Source organism: Suncus etruscus, chromosome 1, assembly GCF_024139225.1.
Source record: "Suncus etruscus isolate mSunEtr1 chromosome 1, mSunEtr1.pri.cur, whole genome shotgun sequence".
Lineage (NCBI taxonomy): Eukaryota > Metazoa > Chordata > Mammalia > Eulipotyphla > Soricidae > Suncus > Suncus etruscus.
This window is the reverse complement of record NC_064848.1, coordinates 120,871,248-120,893,142: the sequence shown is the minus strand read 5'-3', so window position 1 is coordinate 120,893,142 and position 21,895 is coordinate 120,871,248. Positions and strand designations below refer to the sequence as shown.

At 35.7% G+C, this 21,895-nt stretch overlaps 1 protein-coding gene across 1 annotated transcript in view; it reads left to right on the top strand.

Moving 5' to 3' along the window:
• Window positions 1–21,895, top strand: part of DOCK4 (dedicator of cytokinesis 4) — a 530,301-nt gene that overhangs the window by 291,010 nt on the left and 217,396 nt on the right. Inside the window, exons 11-12 of the mRNA XM_049782931.1 lie at window positions 3,836–3,968; window positions 8,689–8,777. Of these exons, the coding sequence (XP_049638888.1) occupies window positions 3,836–3,968; window positions 8,689–8,777 (222 nt within the window). The remainder of the gene's footprint in view (window positions 1–3,835; window positions 3,969–8,688; window positions 8,778–21,895) is intronic.

Below are 21,895 nucleotides of genomic sequence, written 5' to 3'. Positions count from 1 at the left end.
CAAAGTGAGACATATATGCCAGCAAAAAAAAAAAAAAAAATGAAAAAAAAGAGAACTATAGACCAATATTCCTTGTGAACACAATGCAAAGATCTTTAACAAAATCCCAGCAATTAGGATCCAATTCCTCATGACCAAGAAGATTTCATTCCATAGATGCCGGGTGATCTAAAATATCAAGTCAATCAATATATATAAACAAAAGCATAAATACAAACCATATGATTATATCAATAGATGCAGAGAAGCATTTAATAAGGTCCAACATCCATTCATAATAAAAACTCAACAAAATAGAAAGAACTTTTCTCAATGTAGTCAGGACTATTGACCTCAAACCCTTGGCAAATATTATACACAATGGAAATAAACTGAAAGTCTTTCCTCTAAAATCTAGCTCAAGACAAAGCTTCCTCCTCTCTCTAATGTGTGCTGGATGTGCTTGCCTTAGCAATTAGGCATGCACAATGGTCAAATCAAAATGGATATCAGACCAAAAACTATAATACTTATAAAAGAAAACTTAGGCAAACCACTCCATGACATTGAGACTAAAGGCATCTTTTCCTTTTGTTTTGTTTTGTTTTGTTTTGTTTTCGGCTACTCCTGGTGACGCTCAGGGGTTACTCCTGGCTATGTGCTCAGAAATCTCTCCTGGCTTGGGGGACCATATGGGATATCAGGGGTTTGAACTGCTGTCTGTCCTAGGCTAACGTGCAAAGCAGACACCTTACCGCTTGTGCCACCGCTCCAGCCCCGAGACTAAAGGCATCTTTTAGATGGAAACACCACTGACCAAATAAGTAAAAGCAGAAATAAACAAGTGGGACTTCATTAAACTGAGAAGCTTCTGTGCCTTATAGGAAACATTCACTTGGATACAAAGACCACCCACAGAATAGGAGAAACTATTTACTCAATACCCATCAGATAAATGGATAATATCTAAGATATACATGGTACTACAGAACTTACTATGAAAAAAATTTAATGCATCAAAAAATGGGAAGAAAAAATGAACAGAAATTTCCTCAAAGAAGAAATACAGATGACCAAAAGAAAGTCAACAAAATGTTCCACATCACTAATCATCAGAGACATGCAAATCAAAACAACAGTGAAATATCTCATGCCACAGAGACTGGTACAAATCACAAAGAACAAGAACAACCATTGTTTGCTGAATGTAGATAAAAGGAACTCTCATTATCTGCTGGTGCGAATCAGGTCTAGTCCAGCTTTTCTGGAAAACAATATAGATATTCTTCAAAAAATTGGAAGTTGAGCTCCCATATGATCTAGCAATACTAGGGATATAACCTAGGAACACAAAAGCATGATACAAAAATGCCCTTTGCACTTTTATGTTCATTGCAGTGCTGAAGCCTCATCCCCCACCCATTCTTCCTAGGTAACTTGACCTTACCTACAAGACCCTGCCCATTTCCTGGGAGGGGTCTTGGAAAGGGTAGATAAGGTTTTGACCAGAGGGGATGAGGGCGCTTTTTGGCTCTTTTGGTCTTTTGCCAGCATGGAGGTCAAAGGGAAGATGGCTGAAAGGAGTTAAGATGCAGGGCTAGCTAAGTATGGCTGAATGCTTAAAAGGTTATGATATAGGCCACACATGTGGTGGATAGGGCATGAATAAAGTTATGCTTCCTGATGCCTGTCTCTGGATGAGTCTGATTCCGCCATTCACCTAAACCTGGGACCCGCCAGCTGAATGGGGTTTGCGGAGCCACGTGGCCTGGGATGGCAGAGAAAAATCCCTCTATCCATCCTTCACCATCCACCACCATCGCTAATTATTTAATGCAACACAGTGCTATTTCTTATAGCCAGAATCTGTAAACAACCAGCTTCCCAACAACAGATGAGTAGCTATAGAAATAATGGTACATCTACACAATAGAATACTATGCAGCTCTATGGAAAATGAAGTCATGAAATTTGTCTATTCATGGATGGACATGGAGACTCTTATACTGAGTGAATCGAGTCAGAGGGAGATAGATAGACATCTGTGAGATTGAAGAAAAATAAAAAACAGTATGGTAATAATATCCAGAGCTACTAGAGATGAGGAGCAGAAGGAAGAGCCCATGAAAAAGCTTTCTACAAAGAGTGATAAAGAAATAATAATACTACCAATTACCATGACATTTACAGTGAGAGAGAGAAATATAATGCCTGTCCTTAATGACAGGCAAGAGTTGGGGGAGTTGGAAAATACATTGGTGGTGGAAAAGTTGCACTGGTAAAGGGGTTGTTGTACATTTTTTATTGTAATACAACTACTTACATGTCTGTAACCACGGTGTTTATATAAAGAGATTATTTAAAAAATAAATTTACTGTGGCTCATTAAAATATTTTTTTATTTTGCATTATAGACTATACCCAGTGATGCTCAGGCATGTTCCTATTGCTCAGGAGACCATGCATGCCAGAGATTGGGACTAGGGCACTTATCTACGAAGCATGCATGCACTTTAACTATTTGGCTTAACTCCCCAAACTCATATTAAAACAAAATACTATATCTAATGTTTTTAGCAGGCTAATCCAGTGTCCTGATGTGGAATCCCTCTACCACCAGAAACCTGTACATCACTTATAATATAATGATAATGAGTACCAATAATAAGTTAAAACTTATCTCAGTAACATCCTTAAAACATAATACACAGTACTTAAAGCTCTATAAGAGTAAAAGTATAAAATAAAATCCACTCAGTGATCTGGTTACATTCAGCCCGGGCACAGAAAACTTACTCACTTGATTGCCTATACTTACTGCTGATATCTTTAGGGATTCTCAAATCACTTTCTTTCATAGGGGAAATTTTAAAATACTTCTTTCAAAACAATAGAATTAGAAACAAAGAAAAGAAATAAGTGCCCCAGGATAACACTCTGGACATGTGACTTGAATGCAATTATAAGGCCAGCAGTTTAGCCCAGGCGCCACTCTACTTGTTATCTGTAATCATCTTAAGGCAGTGCTTCTCAATTATTTTCTGTCATGCCTGCCTAGGAAGAAGAAAACATTTTTCGCGCCACACGCTCGACTGTAAATAGTATCTTTACTTAAAAAAGACTTTAACCTGTAAAACAAAATGATATAAAATAATTTGAGCTGATTTTTTAATCAGAGGTGATGTCTGGATTAACGGCCACAATGAGCATGTTTTGCAATGCATAGCTTTTTGAAGCGGAGTTTGAAGCAGGACACAGCAACTCTCAGCTCCAGAGACAAAAAGAGACGTAAACATGCGGCTTAGCTTGTTATGACAGTGTTTGCCGATGTCAAACGCGCCCCCCTTTCCAGAGCCTCGCAACTTCCCTGGGGGGTGCGCCCAACTATTTGAGAAGCACTGTCTTAAGGGAAGTATGAGTAACACACACAATTCCCACCAAAGCAACAATGAAAGAGAAGGAGAGGGGGATTGAGAGAAGGGAAAATTCTAAAACTTTAAAATGAACTAGATACCATTACCGAACACAGTTGTACCGTTACAACTTCCTTGCAAGAAGTTTTGCAAATACAGGATTTGCTCCCAACTTTAAAGGCTCATCATTGGCTCAATCATGGGATCAGCTGCAGCTTTCATGGAGGGAACTTCAGGTATATAGCAGGTAATGCCCAGAGTAAAAGCCGTTGCTCACAGCCACTCAGCTAGAAAGCTGGACTGATTTGAAGACTAAAATAACATTTTGTTGCCCCAAACCGATGCTTTCATCACCCAGTTGATTTTGAAGGGCATGTGTGTATCTATTTAAAATGCTAACTATAAATGGACCCATGGATCATATTTGTTTTTTACCTGAACAGGTCGGATGGGAGCAGGAGAAAAAAAGAATGCTTGCAACGTCCAGTACCGGCGGCCTTTTGGGTGTGCAGTTCTCAGCATTGCTGACCTGTTGACAGGAGAGACGAAAGATGACCTCATCCTGAAAGTGTACATGTAAGGAATGGGCTTGCAGGCCTGCTTGTGAGGATGTGCAGGGTGAATTTGAATCTTGAACATGGTGTATGCAGTTTTTTCACTTGGGACAATGGAACTAGACAGGATGGGTTGAGTTTATGAGCTGTTCCTCCGAAATTCAGCCATCTATAGACTCACTACAGTGCGCCCACAAATCATCATTTGTCACTCACAAGAGTTAGGAAATCAAGAACCAAATATGAACTGGGGAGCCATCTGCTGCCTAATTTAGGTTCTGTGAATGACACCCTTTACCCTCAGGGAGTTCATTGGACTTTGTAAAATAACTTTCCCATAAATTAACTAGATTGAATAAGAATTTAGAAAGAGAAGTGTCAGTAGATTGCCCTCCTACGTTGTAGATCAATTGTTAGGGCTTTTGTAACAAAATGCTGTCAGGAAGTTTGCATGACAGGTTTCTGCTGTCTCAAATTTCTAATGTTTAGAAATCCTAGATCAGTCTTCCAGAGGCTATGGTTCCTTCTGAAGGTGTTGAAAAAGTTTGTTCCCTGTCCTCTCTTACTTCTGCTGGTGTTCTGGCATCTCTGGTATTCCCTGATCTGTAGACACTTACTCCAGGGCTTTCAACATTTCCCTGTATATGTGTCTTTTTTTTTTTTTTTGGTTTTTGGGCCACAACCCGATGTACCTCAGGGCTTACTACTGGCTATATGCTCAGAAATTACTCTTGGCTTGGGGGGACCGTATCGGATGCCGAGAATCAAACCAGGATTCATATTGGGTCAACCGAGTGCAAGGCAAAAAGCACTACTGCTGTGCTGTTGCTCTCTCCGGCCCCCTGTATATGTGTCATTCATTGTATTCTCATTTCTCTTTGTCTTGTGATATGATCATGTGTTAAGCCCTACTCCATGCTAATGACCTCATTTAACTTATTTTTCTTCTGTAAATACCACTTTTCCAAGGAGGTAACAATCTAAGGAACAAGGGTTAGAACTTCAAGGCATTATTCTTGGGGGTGTCATGGTTCACCCTTAATATTGCACAGAGAAAATTATTGATGATTTTGAGTCTTTCCCCACTGCCTTACAGATTTGGAAAGTGGGAGTTGACCTAAAAGGACATCCTCAGAGAAACCTAATGACAGGAACTGGAAAAACAAAGCCTTCATTCATCACCTTAAGCAACAAGCTTCAGTAGTTGTTTGCTTGTTTTTGTTTTTGTTTTTTTTTTTTTGCTTTTAATTAAACACCATGATTACAAAGTTGTTCATAATTGGGTTCAGTTTTACAATGTACACCACATTACCCGTGAACATTTCCTACCACCAATGTCTTCAGTTTCCCTCCTACCCTACTCCCATGCCTGCCTCTAGAGTAGTCATTTAACTCTTCTCTCCTGTCCCTTTCTCTTTTTTCTTTCTTTTTTTCTCTGTCTCTCTCTCTGTGTCTCTCTCTTATCTTTTTTTTCCTTTTAGACACTATGGTTTGCACTATTGTTAATGAAGGGGTACTGTGCATATCACTGTATCTCAGTCCAACTCCAGTTATTGTCCAGAATGATCATTTTCAACTATCATTGTCATAGTGGTCTCTTAAGCTTTAGTATTTTGTCTTGAAGGTTGTGTTGATAAATCCAACTATGCCAATCATCTTTTACTTGTAGAAGCAAGGCAGTTAGCACATAGTCTGTGGAATTTATCCTTCAGATAGAAAGCCTGCTGCAGGGTTTCATGGATTTATTCACTCTACACCAGTCTTTGTCACAGGTTTGCTAATTAGTGACATAGATTGGTCTATATCCTGTGGGTTACTATAGAAGCTTACTCCTTGCATTTTAATAGTGATAAGTCATCTTGATTTTATAGATTTTACCGTTTGCTAAAGCTAGTGTTTAGTAAAACTGCTATTCTTTTTCTTGCATGGCAACCCATTTCAACTTTTGGGCTGAAGTTCATGACAGTCTTTTCAACTCTTTTTGTTATCTTTTGTTTTTTGGGGGGCCACACCCAATCGACAACTTTTGCCTTTGCACACAAGAATTACTCCTGGTGGGAATCAGGTTACCAGGGGTTGAACTTGAGTTGGTGCAAAGCAAGTGCTTTAAGTACTTTTGTGTCTCTTCGGTCCTTCTTTCCAACTTTTTGAAAAGTTATTTGAAAAAATGCTTATGAGATTATAGCAAGGAGAAGGAAAGAAACTGAATGGAAGAGGACAAACACAAATATGAAAGGATGAGTCCAGGAACCAAGCCACCCAGGTACATTGGTAGTGTTAAAAAAAAAAAAAAGAACTAAATATCAAAGCCAAAGGCAACAACAATGGAATCAAGATACCCAGGCTTGAACATTCTAAACTTAAAATTGGCCTCTTATACTAACATTTTGAGGGTGGGGAGGTGGTATGGTATGCACTTGTGGAACATTGGTGGACACTTATGGTGGGATTGGCCCTGATTCATTACATGTCTGAAACCCAACTATGAAGGACTTTGTAAGTCACAATGGTTTCAATGAAATATTTTAATAAAGTTTTCTCTGTAAAATAAAATACTTATGATAATGGTCACCATTTACTCTTCATGCTCACCGTAAACCCACAAAGCAGATACTGTTGTCTCAATTTTATACCTGAGGACTTAGATAGACTAAATAAGTTACCCAAAGTTACTCTGCTAATAAGAACAAAAATTAGATTTGAATTCAGAACTGTGTGATCCCAGAACTCTCCTGTGATTGAATTGTGTGTTATGTGCTATTTTTTCTGCTCTCTCTGGTAATGTGATAATGAGACTGCTATGTGGCATTGCTTTTTAAGAAAACTGAAATGCCTCACAGCCTTGTCATTTCTTAGAGTTGTTTCTCCAGGTGTGGGTAGTAAGTGCTATATTTATCATATCAGTGAGGAGACCTGAGGGATCAAAATTTGTAGTCTTCCCCTGGAAAAACTTGTGAAATCCTAACCTGCCTATGGAAGCTAGTTTCTCGTAAAAATAAGTATATCATTTTTTTGTGATTCTTATTTTCTAGTTTCAGAACATTAAGTAAGGGTGTAGGGTTATTCTCACTAGATAAAATATCTTGTAAAAGCACCACCTCACCTCAGCCAATGATGGAATTGTTCCAGAGGAAAACTAACCAGTTGAACAGTCACTGACACTGAAGAGGGAACTGCATTCACGAAAACATTTTAGGAAAGTGCCTATTAGAAATAATTTGGAAGAAGTTTCTCTCTATTTAGATGTTTGAATCTCTAGTCTGACTGAGACTCAAATAGAGAACCATAGCGAGTACCTCATCTGAGACTGGAAGATAGTTCAAGGTGCTTAAATTTTAGGAGCTTTGCTTTTGATTAGACTAAGCTAAAAGCATAAATTTTGGAGTCACTTAAATAGTTAATAGGAAGCAAGCCATCTTTCTCTCCTACTGAGCTGAAATAAGGAAACTGGAGACAGAATGTACTAAATGGCAAATTAGTGTCTTACAGCTGGACAGGTGGGATGGTTTCATTCCATCTTAATTTTCTGGCTTTCTAAGATTCATCATTCTCTTTGGTATCCTACTGTTACTGACTCAAAAATAACCTCCCCAGCAGATTAATCCTAGAAAAGGCCTCTGGGGATGAAATAATGTATAAACAAACAATAAGTTAAAATAATGTTTTATGGGATATTTTGATTGATAGTATATGAATTCTTAATTTCCAAGGTTCTTATGAAGGACGTTTGTGACTACTAAATAAGATTATGAATTTACAAATGTATCTGAATGAAGGATGCATTTTGAGCCTGATTGCAGAAGCCATGAAAGTAAAAAAGATATTTATTTCACAAATAATGTGGATATTTACAATCTAGAACTCTTGTGAGCCTTCTGGAGTTATACATCAGAGGGACATCCATCTCTTACTCATTTCTGTAACTGATGTTTATTATATATCCATCCCAGTCAAAGTACTGAAGGAAAAACAGGTCCCAACCAATTTCTAGGCCCATCTAATCTTCCAGAATCTTAAGAGATTCCAAGTTGAACTATGAATGTGAACAAAGATATCATGAGTTAGCAATTGAAAGAGCTCAAAGAATAAGGTACAGATATCTTTAAGACTCAAAATATGGGAAAATGCTCAGAAGTAGAAAATATGGGAGGGTAATTTAGTTACACTTTGGTAAATTTAATTAGACTTTGGTAAATGTGGATTTTGCCAATACACATTGTATTATTCACTTCAATTTTATTTTGCTTGATTTCTTACATTTTGATTCTAGTCAAAATTGGTCATGTAACAGTAGGCAAAGACTTGCTAATGAGAACTAACATTTATTGAGCCTTTACTATTTGCCAGATGTTATCCTAAGCCCACGCTCATTTAATGTTCATAGATAAAAAAATCAAAATTCAGAAAGGATAAATAATTTATCCATCATATGTAACTGTTTATAGTGAAGATTCAAATGCTGGGAGTTGGATTTTAACTTCACTGTGCCTGGATTGTTCTCTGAGCTTTTCTAGAAAAGGCTTTCATAATTGGCTACCTCTGATATGAAGTAGATAATAAGAATCAGGCATTACCAGATATTAATAGTCCTTGGACTACAGTGTTCTTACAACAAATTGTTGGATGCTGTTAAGAAGCTTATTATAATAGTTCTTATTCAAGAAAGTATGGGTAGGCACCTATAAGGGGCATTACAGGAATTGAAGTATCATCCAAGTCACATGTTGCTAATGTTTTCACAGGTGTAACACTGAAAGTGAATGGTACCAAATTCATGAGAACATCATCAAAAAGTTGAATGCACGTTACAATTTGACTGGTTCCAATGCAGGTATGTGGCTGGATAACTTTCCCTACTCATCTCATTTTAGGACCTTCCTTTATTTGTTAATAAGGAAATTATCAGGCTTTCATTTACTTCTATATTCACTATATTGAATATAACATAATCAACATCTGCTATATCTCTTTATAGTATGGAAGGTTTGTTGCTATCTCTAAGTAAAAATGTAATCTGTTCTGGTTGGAAACAAGATAGAATATCTGCAATCGTTCAAATCTTGAAACTTCTAAATTGTTACTCCACAAAAACAAATGACAAATTGGATTCATGGATGATGTGTGAAATATTTATTGAACAAAAATGTTTCAGTATGGTCCATTAAAAATATATTTCATTGCCTTTACCTGCAAGCAACATTACTCATGGACAAACATGCAGACTCATGTGTTGAAATTGTCTAAGATGGAAAATGATACTGACTGCAAATTAGTGAAGAGAAAAAAACATATGCATCTTTGAAGCACAGAGCCAAGAATAGGACCTTAATTAACCCTATTGGTGTGGCCCAAACAGTGGGAGCCTCCTTTCCCTCTGCTCTAGTAAAGTTGAGTTCTTAATGTTTATTTGGACTATCAAAATGTTTAGACACTTGGACATCCACATTTTCTCCTTGAACCATAGAATTGCTGATTAAAACAGCATAGTTAAATGTTTTTAAGAGAATTGAGTTCACTCAACAAAGTACTATTGTTTGTTTTGTTTTGTTTTGTTTTGTTTGCTATTCTTGCACTGATACTGAAGAAAGGAAGAGAAACTAATTTTGAAATTAGTTTTAGAAACAAATTCTACTACTTAATTCCAGGTCGTTTATACTTCACTGATGCCCTCTTATCTTTTGAAATTGTAATCTTATCTGTTAAATTGATAAAGGAATTTTCCTAAGTTTTCTGAGTCCTGTTCCATTTCCGACCCTATCCTAAGACATGCTATAAAGGGACACTTACCACCATCTTAGTTGTGTTTGGAAACAGGGAGACCATTTCAAGCGATTCATTTAATCTTAAATGAAAGAAATTAGGGGCCGGAAAGATAGCACAGCAGTAGGGTGTTTGCCTTTCATGCAGCCGATCCAGGAGGGACAGTGGTTTGAATTCTGCCATCCCATATAGTCCCCCAAGCCTGCCAGGAGCCATATCTGAGCCCATAGCCAAGAGTAAACCCTGAGCACCGCAGGGTATAACCCAATCCCCCAATAATAAAGAAAAGGAAGGAAGGAAGGAAGGAAGGAAGGAAGGAAGGAAGGAAGGAAGGAAGGAAGGAAGGAAGGAAGGAAGGAAGGAAGGAAGGAAGGAAGGAAGGAAGGAAAGGATGGAGGGGGTGGGAAGGGAGGGAGGGAGGGATGGGAAGGGAGAGGGAGGGAGGGAGGGGGGTGGGAAGGGAGGGAGAGAGGGAGGAAGAATATGACTAGATATATTTAGTTTAAGGATTTGAAATTTCCTAAGTTCTTGCTATGTAGACATTTTTAAATTTAAAAGTAATACTGTAAAAATTTGAAGTTCTAAAAATATTCATTTTTGTTTTGTTTCGGTGAACAAAAGATTATTATGTCACTTCTGAGAGGTATTACAGTTGAATTCTAGGAATGTGAAATAAGACAGTCAATATGATTTACTGAGGCAAATTTAGCTTGGTAGCTTGAAAGATATTTTGTAAAAATTATTGGTTGTGTTTCAATTGTTTTATATTATTTTTAAAATATTGTCTCATATTCTCTGTACTTAGGTAATTTTGTTTCTTATGCATGTTTAGAAGTTTGCATATGTATCTTTACAGCTAGCAGAAACACGTTTTTTTTAAACTTTATTGATGATTGATTGATTGATTGATTAGTTGTTGAGCCGCACCTGGAGACACTCAGAGGTTACTCCTGTCTCTGCACTCAGAAATTGCCCCTGGAAGGCTGGGCGCCCATATGGGATGCTGGGAATTTAACCTGGTCCCTCACAGGTTGGCAGCATGCAAGGCAAATGCCCTATCATTGTGCTATCTCTCCAGCCCCTGGAAACCATGTTTTAATGAAATCAATTTTCACTCTTTTTTGTCTTAGGAAGGTACAGGTTACATTTCACTCATCTGTACTTAAAACTTCTGCAGTTATCAAGGAATTTCTTACAGAAGAAGTAAAATTTGAGATTTTTTTTGAAAAAAATTTTAGTCATTTTTTTTAGTCACTGTGAAATTACAAAATTATTCATGATTGAGTATCAGGCATACATCACCTATTCCTTCACCAATGTCCAATGCCCCCCACCCCATTTCCACACCATTTGCCTCCCGCTTACCAGTCTGCTTCTACAAGAGGGAATTTATATATTTTATCTATTTGTATAAAGGTTTTTGCATTTTGGTGTACAGTAACTGTTGCTAATAGGATTTTTCATACATAAGACTGAAAGGTGATAATCTTTCAGCATCATTTCCTCCTCCTGGTTGAACAATTCCCTCTACTATAGACATTGCCCCCCTCCCCTTCCTTTCCTATCCCAATCCCCTTAATTGGCAAGTTTCCTACTGAATACCAGTTCTCATGTTCTTTGTTTCCATTATGTTTGTATACTCATTATTTTACCATATGTTTCTCTATAGCCTGTATATGAGAAAAGTTCAATCTAAATTGGTCAGTCTCCCTCTATCTTTACTCAGAATGATATTCTCTAAGTCCTTCCATGTAGAGTAAATTGCATGGCTTTATCTTCAGCAGATTCTGTGGCTAACTGATATTCCACTGGTATATGTAGCATAATTTCTTTATCCAGTCATCTATTCTAAATACTTGCAGAAGCTTCTTAGTCCCACTGTTTATTTTTTTTCTCCACTTGCTTGGTCAGTGGTGTTTCATCCTTGGAGATGCCTTTAGCTTCACTGCCATGAAAAGACTCTACCTATGTTTGTCTCTATGTGCCTTATGGATTTAGATCTTATATCAATGTCATTAGTCCATTTTGATTTGATTTTTGTGCCTGGTAATATAAAGAGGTCTGAGTTCATATTTTTGCATGTAGTTGTCAAGGAGATGGCATTGTCTTACTTGGCTGAGGTAAAAGGAATCTTTTGAGAGAGTTAATTTGGTGTGTTTGTATGTGAAGGGGGGGAAGAGTGTTAGCATTCTGTTCTCACAGATTAATATGGTCAATAAATTCAATTCTCCTAAATTGGTACAGTTCTAAAGATTGCATCAGTGCTCCTGACAGAACACTGCTCATTCAATATTGTTAAAATTAGTACTTATTGGCACCACCTATTGACTGGAAATAAAGTATGTGACATTTGCTCACTTTGCAATTTCCTAATTATTAAACCATACCCTTTCTTGTATTCTTATAAAATTCTTTATTTTTCACAATTTTTGCTTCCAGAAATATTTGAAAGTAGTTCAGAGAATTTTTTTTTGTTTTTGTTTTTGTTTTTTTGGGGCCACACCCAGTGACGCTCAGGGGGCTACCCTAGTTATGCATTCAGAAATCACTCCTGGCTTGAGGGACCATAGGGACATCAGGGAATCGAACTACAGTCTATCCTAGGCTAATGCACGCGAGGCAGACGCCACCACTCTGCCCCCTCAGAGAATTCTTAATTTCTCAAAGGTTAGCTGGTATTTTAGTACATATTTTCTTAATATATATTCTACATATACATTCATATATGCCTACAAATCATTTTTGTGTACAGTATTTGTTTAGTGACATATGTATACATATCATATGTAGTTACCTAATTCTAAATTAATATAATTCTTAAAGATTGACTCAATGCTCTCAATGTTTAGGAGTATATATGTATTTGTGTGTATATATCTTATATAATCTATAGAAACCATTCATACATATTTATTTTTTGGAGGGGTTAGGTGGTGGTAGCAGTCAGGCATTAGTCCTCAGAAATCAAAATAACTGCTGAGGTTACTTTTCATATTCTGTTATCATTTATTATATTAAGTTCATTTCCTCATTTTTCATCAAAAATGATAATTTATAATTTGTATTCTGCCAGATACTCTCTGACACTATTAGAATCTACTGTACACACACACATACACACACAAATAAAAATATGCTCATTTCAGCCTCCTTTACAGCTTTGATTCATCATTTCTGATACCAGTTTGACACTTATGCTGAATTAATATGTCTTTAAGGTTCTGACCTAGATTCTTTCCAGGACCACCTTTTCATGTCTCTCCTGGCCCATCTTCAAATCAATATTCTAGTCTTTGGATGCCCCAAAGTACATGACTACCTAGAAAGCAATCTTTTTGATACAGCTTTGCTTGCAACTCTTCACTTTTATAGGTCCTCTTTATACTGAGTTCTAGTAAAGTACTCATTTCCTAAAAAGAAGAATACAAGACCAAGACTATTTTATTTTTATTTGTATCATGGTTTTTCTTTAAGGTTCTTTTAACCTTGTTTAATTTGAGCCATTTTCTGAATGACTTTCCTTCAGCTTTTTCCTTTAAGTTTTCTGGCTGAATTTGAGGTGAAAAATTAATTCAGAATTCCTCTTTTGACATTTTGTTTTGGAAAACCTAAAATGCAGCAACTTATTTTTGGTCTCAGCTATGGATACTATATATAATAAGAATGGAAAGAAAAGATGCTTTCAGTTTAGTCACAAAATTTCATGAAAATCTACTTCTATAAATATGTGTAAATACACATATATATATGTATATCCTCTATATATGCACATATTATGTTCTGTTTCCCTCCCCATAGATCATTTTAGGAATTTATGATTTTTCTGCCTTGTAATATGACCTTTAGATATCTCTCTTATGAAAACATTTTTCTTATCCTTAACATCTATCCAAATGCTATTAGCATATATATTTTTAGAACATGCATTTTAGTATACTATCATTTGTTCTTATATCAGAAGTAACTCAGTATAATTAAAACAAAAGCTAAGTTTGCAGTATTAAGTACTTTAAATTATTATATTTCTTAGGTCAGTCTTTTAATTAATATTGTGATTTTTATATGTTATAATCTTTTGGAGCAAAGGACAGTTTTTAAATTAAAATTTGTTGAGAGGGTCAGTGAGATGACTCAACTAGCTAAGCTCATAATTTGCACAAAGGCAGCTAGTTTAATCTCTGACAATGCCAGGAGCATCCCAGCACAGCTGGCTGTGACCCCCAAACTTATGAAATAAGTGTTAAGACTGATAGTTCTTAATCACTAATTTTGCTTGGTTAATTAATTTACTCATTTACAATTTAATTATACACCGAGGGCACTTTTATATTTCCTCATGGACTGCTTATGTTTTTTTAGAAAACATAGGGATTTCAAGTATTTAAAATGAGTTGGCTTTCTGAAACAAAGTAGACTAACTTTAATCATTCATGTTAGTTATAATCTTTGTTCTCTTGTGCTTCAAATACATTGAAAATGTTGATAAATTACAGCCATGATGTGAGATGAAATAGAGAAATGAACTTTCAAAGAAAAGAGAAATGCTACCGGATTAGCAAGAGAGCTCAAAAGTTAGGAGGGTAAATATTCAAGTAGGTACTCTCACAGGAAAGTGGGGTCATGATTATAGCCCTGATAGTTTGGGGCTTAAATAGTAAGTCTCCCTGAAAAACTGAAACCTGGCTTAGATATGTATAAGTGGCATTTTGAAATGACTCTTCTAATCCCAGTCCTACAAGAGTTATTGATTGTTTCTAAATGTGATGCTTGTCTAGATTCTCCCCTGAGATATTAAGTCTTGAGGCTTATGCTATTGGTCTGAATTTAAATTAACTCAGTAGTTTAGAAAAATCTGTAGTCAGGAAAAACAATAACTGGTTTTAAAAAGAAAAATTGGTGCTAGTGGTTGAGGAGGAGGGAGATGGGAGGCATTGGTGGTGGGATTGTAGCACTGGTGAAGGAGGGGTGTACTTTTTTTTATGACAAAATCCAACTACAAACATGTTTGTAGTCATGGTGTTTAAATAAAATATTATTTAGAAAATGAATAAAAGTAAAAGAAAAATTGGTGCTGGTCAATTAGCCTGAAGTATATATATGACCATTCTATATTATTACTTTTATATCCACAATTTATGAGACTTATGTGAAGAAAGGAACACCCACTGAAGATGAATCACATTGAGATGATAAATATAACAGTAATCATGAAATCATTAGCAATGAAGCAGAATAGGCAGTTTCAACAAGCAGGAACCATGGCCTCAAATTCTAGATAATAAACTATCAGGGAAAAGGATAAATTAGAGGTAGAATAATAGGTTCAGTGTGAAAAAGAAAGTGTCTTTAAAAATGAAAAAGGAGAGACAGAAACATAGTATAAAGTTACTTGTCTTGCATGTAGCTGACCCAAGTTCAATTCTCAGCACTGCATTTGGACCCAAGCACAATAAGGGGAGATCTCTGAGCACAGAGCCAGGAATCAGACTTATGCACAGCCAAGTATGGACCATCCACCTCCTCCCCACAAATGAACAAGAGTTTTCAAATGTTTGCATGAAAATAATATTGGTTAGGTTTCCATATATCTCCCATTCTTTATATATACAAATCCTTATTCTCTTGTTGTATTTAAATTCTAGTGATTAGAAATAACTAAATAGAACTTCAAAAATTATTTTAAAGTCATTAAAAAGAATCAGTGAACTGCTTAAATGCCAGATGATCACAGTTGGAAAGAAACTGAGTAAAATAAAAACGTATTTAAAATGCTATTCAAAATACAAAAGGAAAATGCAATGGAAAACCAGAATAAACACTTGAGATATAGAAAGTATTCTATGAAAAAGATAGGTGTGTTTATAGTAATAATTTTATTAGGATCAAATAAAGTAAATGTGAAAACAAATATATATTTGAAAAGTACTGGGAAGTAAGCATTTGCAGGGTGTTAGTAGAAAATTTGAGTTCTCAGGTAAAAGAAACAAAAATTTATGAGTAAGATAAATAAAATTAGTTATATCTAGATAATCTTGTTAATCATATAAACCAGAATGAAGAGAAACAGTATTGCTGGTAGGACTTTTGCCTTGCATGAGACAGACTTCGATTCTACCCCCCAGCTTCCCATATGGAAGCTTAGCCCACCAAGAGTAATCCCTGAGCACCTTTGGGTGTGACCCCAAAATAATAACAGCATAAAGAACCAGGGCAAGGGATAAGCACTAGAGAGAAAACAATGATAATCCTCAAAGAAATTGTCTCAGAAGCAGTTATTGAAGTCAGAAAAATAAATACCTTACTGTAACTTAAGAAAAATAACTTAATAAAATTAAAAATCATGTAAAAACTTTTGGAACTTATTAACTTTATATTACAAATAATTCTATATTTATTCTCAATTTTTTATTCATTCATTCATTATTTTGGTTTTAGGGATCACATTCTGCAATGTTCAGGGGATACACCACATTCTGTACTCAGAGGTGTTTTCCGATCATGCTCAAGTGGCCAGGTCATGTAGTAATTAGGGCACTTGCCTTGTATATGACCAAAACCTTCTCCTATTTTTGGTACCACATATGGTTCACCCACAACCTTATGGAGTGATCCTTGATCACAGAAGCAGGAGTAAGCCCTGAGCACAACTAAAAAACCATTTGACCCAAAAGGAACAGAATGCAAGAAGTTAGGTCTACAAAATATGAGAAATTGTCATAGTAGATCTACATAGACATTGACTGAAAATAATAGTTTAAAATATATTATCATGGGAATTTGAAAGGTATGTTACTGAAATTGTTGAGAGATTTTTACACCATTTCCTATGTCCCACCCACTCTAACCTAAGTTTAGAAATGAAGAAGACACATCTACAGAGAAATATCATTACAATTCAAAGAAATGAAACAAGGAACTTGAATCACCTTTCTAATCACTAAATTATATCACAAATATCCTTGAAGGACTTTTTGATTTTTTTATGAAATTTAGATTTTTTATTAATATATAGACACAAATAGAATACATTTGCCATTAAGATTTCCATCTTCTTTACATGTTTGTCTATGTACAATATCTACTTCTAATTATTACATCTTTATCAAATATTGAGTTCAGTATTAGTCTTGATAGTCAATTTGCCTCTAAGACCTTCATAGGATTTATGTCATCAAGTAAAATTTATGGAGCACACTCTTGCATTTAACTTGACTCAGTTCAGTTGTCATTGAGTACTACCAAGCATTACCCTTGAGCACTGCCTAGTATAACCCGAAATACTTCAAAAAGTAAAAATAAACCTCAATATGATTTAATTATACAAACATTTAGGAAATTTATAGATCTTGACTAATCTAGTGGTAAATTGGAATCTATGTTAAAAGAAATATTTTCTTTGTGTATGACACCAAGGTAAATTGAACAGTTTTAAGTAGGTGTTTGATTAATATTCATGTAATGGAAGACTAAGAACAAAAACTATGATATGATTAAAAATAAATAATAATAGCTGCTGTAATGACAATTAATACTTTTGAGCATTTCCATTGCATCTAGTATCCCAAGTATCGTCATTTCAGATGTGAAAACTAGCTACAGTAAAGTTGACATTGATGGTCATTCTGTATAATATACTACATAAAGATGCTGCATACTTAGTTGTAACATATTTATCAAATGTATTTGTCCCTATTTTTTATTTTTTAATTGCTAAATATTCACATGGTATTTAGTTGATTGCTGGTAATGCCTGATCTAGTCTAAAATTAATTTTGCTTGCTACTTATAAATCTTGCTGTGCTTGCAATTTTTATGGAAAAGTGCAGAATTTTATGAATTTAAAAGGAACTGTCTGGTAGAGTGTGTTAGCATTAATTTTTTATAAAATTACAGCTATCAAATAATCAGCCATATTTAGTTTAATAGATGCCAACTCTTTTTTTCCTGGACTACTCTCTTGTAACCTATGCTTAATTATGAAAAATATTTTGTTATAGATTACAAATTAATTAATAAAATAGATTTGTTTAAAATTATTCATGATCTAATGCATTTAAAGATATAATTGTATCTTAAAAATCTGGGTTGAATAACAATATTTAAAAGTTCAGTTTGGGATAGAGAGATGTACAATGCGTATGGTATGTGTCTTGCATGGGGCCAACTCCATTTCACTCCCTGGCACCATATGTAGTTCTCCAATCCCAGCCTTGAGTTTCTCATATTCCAGATTCAGAAGTAAGCCCTAAGTATCATAAAATATGACAAATACAAAAGGCACATGAAAGGATACTTCACATCACTAATCATCAGGAAGATGCAAATAGAAACAACAATGAGGTACCATCTCACGCCACAGAGACTGGCACACATCACAAGGAACAAGAACAATCAGTGAAGTTGGGATGTGGAAAGACACTCTCATTCACTGCTTATTAGAATGTTGTCTGTTCCAGTTGTTATGGAAAACAATATAGAGATTCAAAAAAACTGCAAATTGAGCTCCCATATATCCTATAAAGTAAAAATCATATAAAAGCACAATATAAAAACCCCTTCCTCATACCTATATTCATTGCAACACTTTTTACAATCTCCAGACTCTGTAAACCACCAAGATGCCCTTTAACAGATGAATGGCTATAGAAACTGTGGTACATATACACAATGGAATATTATGCAGCTGTCAGGAGAGATGAAGTCATGAAATTTTCCTATACGTGAATGTACATAGAAACTGTTACACTGAGTGAAATAAGTCAAGAGAGAGATAAGCACAAATAGGCTCACTCATCTATAGGTTTTAAGAAAAAAAAAGACATTATTGTAATAATGCCCAGAGATAATAGAGATGAGGGCTACAAGGACTGGTTCATGATGTGAAGCTCACCACAAAGAGGGCAGTTAGAGAGAGGACTACACTAATAGCTATCATGACAATGTTAATGAGTAAGAGAAGTAGAATGCCTGTCTTGAATATAGGCAGTGGTTGGGAAAGGAGGGAGATGGGGGCATTGGTAATGGGAATGTTGCACTGGTGAAGGGGGCTGTTCTTTTATGACTGAAACCCAACTGCAATCAGTTTGTAATCATATTTATTAAATATATTATTTAAAATAATAAAAAAATAAAATATTTAAAATAAATGTTTAAATAATAAAATATGGCTAAGAAAGCAAGAGAAAATAAAGTTTAGTTTAATTATTTTTCTAATAAAGATATTTAATTTTTAACATACCATTTTTGCTTTCCAACAAATGCCATAAACAAAAGCAATGTAAAGCATTATTAATATATTTTATGAATTAAAAATTTAGCCTGATTTTTTCAGCTTTATAGTCATTATAAATCTAATCTTTAATAAAGTTTTAAATTCCCTCAAAAGACATAATTTTTTTAATATTCTATCATGTTCTTAACCCAATTAGCCTTCATTCTATTCAAATTTGTGTTGATTATGAAGTTTTTCTTTTTCTCCCCCCCAATGAGATTTTTCTTTTTCTTTTTTTTTTTTTACCATTCCCACCCTGAGATTTTTCTTTTTCTATGGAACAAGAATCATAAGTGTGTGTATGAGTGTAAGGTGTAAGTGTGTGTGTGTTTGTGTGTGCATCTTTATATCACACTTTTTAACTTCTCAATTTGGAAGTTAATGCCAGGCAGGCCTAAAGCAAACAGAAGAATGTTAGAGTGTACAGATATTAAAGGAAAGAAGGAAGGAAGGAAGGAAGGAAGGAAGGAAGGAAGGAAGGAAGGAAGGAAGGAAGGAAGGAAGGAAGGAAGGAAGGAAGGAAGGAAGGAAGGAAGGAAGGAGGGAGGGAGAGAGGGAGGGAGAGAGGGAGGAAGGGAGGAGGGAAGGAGGGAGGAGGGAGGAAGGAAGGAAGGAAGGAAGGAAGGAAGGAAGGAAGGAAGGAAGGAAGGAAGGAAGGAAGGAAGGAAGGAAGGAGGGAGGGAGAGAGGGAGGGAGAGAGGGAGGAAGGGAGGAGGGAAGGAGGGAGGAGGAAGGAAGGAAGGAAGGAAGGAAGGAAGGAAGGAAGGAAGGAAGGAAGGAAGGAAGGAAGGAAGGAAGGAAGGAAGGAGGGAGGGAGGGAGAGAGGGAGGGAGGGAGGAGGGAGGAAGGAAGGAAGGAAGGAAGGAAGGAAGGAAGGAAGGAAGGAAGGAAGGAAGGAAGGAAGGAAAGGGGGGAGGGAGGGAGGAAGAAAAGAAAGAGAGGGAGGGAGGAAGAAAAAAGGAAAAGAAAGAAAGAAAAAGACAGGCTGTCCCAGAGATAGGCTTTAAGGCAAGGACAGTTGAAATGAACACTGTTCTGTGATTATACCCTGTATCATAAATGAATGTTCTTGAAAGGGACTAATCTTTGAGTAAATAGAGTGGGTGAATATTTGACATTCACCTAAAGGAGAATAATTAGTATCTTCATTTTTTTAATTTAGGCAGCATGGTTTATAATACTTATTTTCTTTGTAAAGCATTTCTACACTCTAGTTTTATTTTAAAATGAGAAAAGATTGTTCTCAACTTGCATATAGATAACAAGCAATCACCATCAGTTAATATATTCATACATAAATTAATGAAACTGTGCTAAAATAACAGTTCTAGATTTATTTTTTAATTTTAATTGTTCTGTTTTTAAGTGAGCACTATGTAATAGGAAATATAAATATCTGTTTTATAATTTAACCTAAGTAGATGATATGTAAATATTAATATTTCCTAAATTATTACTAAAATGCAGTAATGAATATATGTACAATATAGAGAGATTTACAATACTTTTAGTGATAGGGATTTTTTTTATTTGTTTTTGTGTTGTGTATCACATATGATGTGATTAAGACCTACTCAAGACCTACTCTTGGCTCTGTGCTCAGAGATCATGTTTGGAGAAACTAAAAGACCATAAATAGTTCTGGGGGTTTAACCTTTTATTGACCACATGCAAGGCAGATGCCTTCATAGTATCTCTTCCTCCAATGATAGGATTTCTTATATACAATGTTCCAACACCAGGCCTTCCACCAGAGTGAACACTCCTACCTTAGTATGATCAGTTCTGTAGATCATTTCTCAGGCTATATTACCTTTAGCCATTTGTTATTCCCAAACTCTGTTTCTTTTTTTTGGGGGGGGTCACACCCAGCTGCGCTCAGGGGTTACTCCTAGATCTACACTCAGAAATTGCTCCTGGCAGGCTCAGGGGACCTTATGGGATGCCGGGATTCCAACCAGGGTCCTTCTGAATGCTAGGCAAATGCCCTATGTCCATGCTATCTCTCTGGCCCTATGCTCTGTTATTTATATCTCACATCTGAAAGATGGCATTCTTTATCTGTCATTCTCCATCTATAATTTTACTTTGCTCTCCAGATCCATCCATATACAATTCATTATTTCTTCAGATCAGTTTTTTCTCTGATTGAACAATAAATAGTATTGTAGTAGCTGTTTATTGCATATGGACTCAGATTAGATCACAAATGAACTTTCTCTTTTGTCGCTCAATGGATTTTGTTGTTATTTTTCTTTAATAAAAATTGAGTTGGTAACTTGGGGACAACCAAGTACACTATGGTCAAATGTTTAGTCCAGATTATGTCTTCAATTTGTGACTTCCAGTGACTACTTTATTGTAGGAATTTGGGTCATTTCAAAATGGTAATATTTTCCATTCTCCTACAAATTGTTTTAAATTGGTTAGAAAAATTAAAACTTGATAACTAGTGCTTTAGGCTCTCTCTTTAAGCCTTCAGATCAAAAACGGCCATGTCTTTTAAGCAACTATTAGTATACATTGAACTCTCAAACACATTTTCCTTCCCCTTTCTTCTCTACTCTGTTGTCTCTTTCCCAACACTTTCTCTGTTCCTTCCTTATTTGCTACCTATGTCCTGTCTCAAAAATTTCTCCTAAATGCCACTTTCTTCTTTTATGTACTCTCATCACATTGTCTAGAGACAATGTATATTTTTTATATTTACTTTTCATCTGTGTATTTCCTTCAAATGCATTTTTACCTATTTCTGATCTTGCATTTTCCACCTTTTACATTGTCTCAGTGAAAGGTTTCCTTATGTCATTGAATTATCTTTAAGAAAGTATTTTGTGGAGGCCGGAGAGATAGCGTGGAGGTAAGGCGTTTGCCTTTCATACAGGAGGTCATCGATTCGAATCCCGGCGCCCCATATG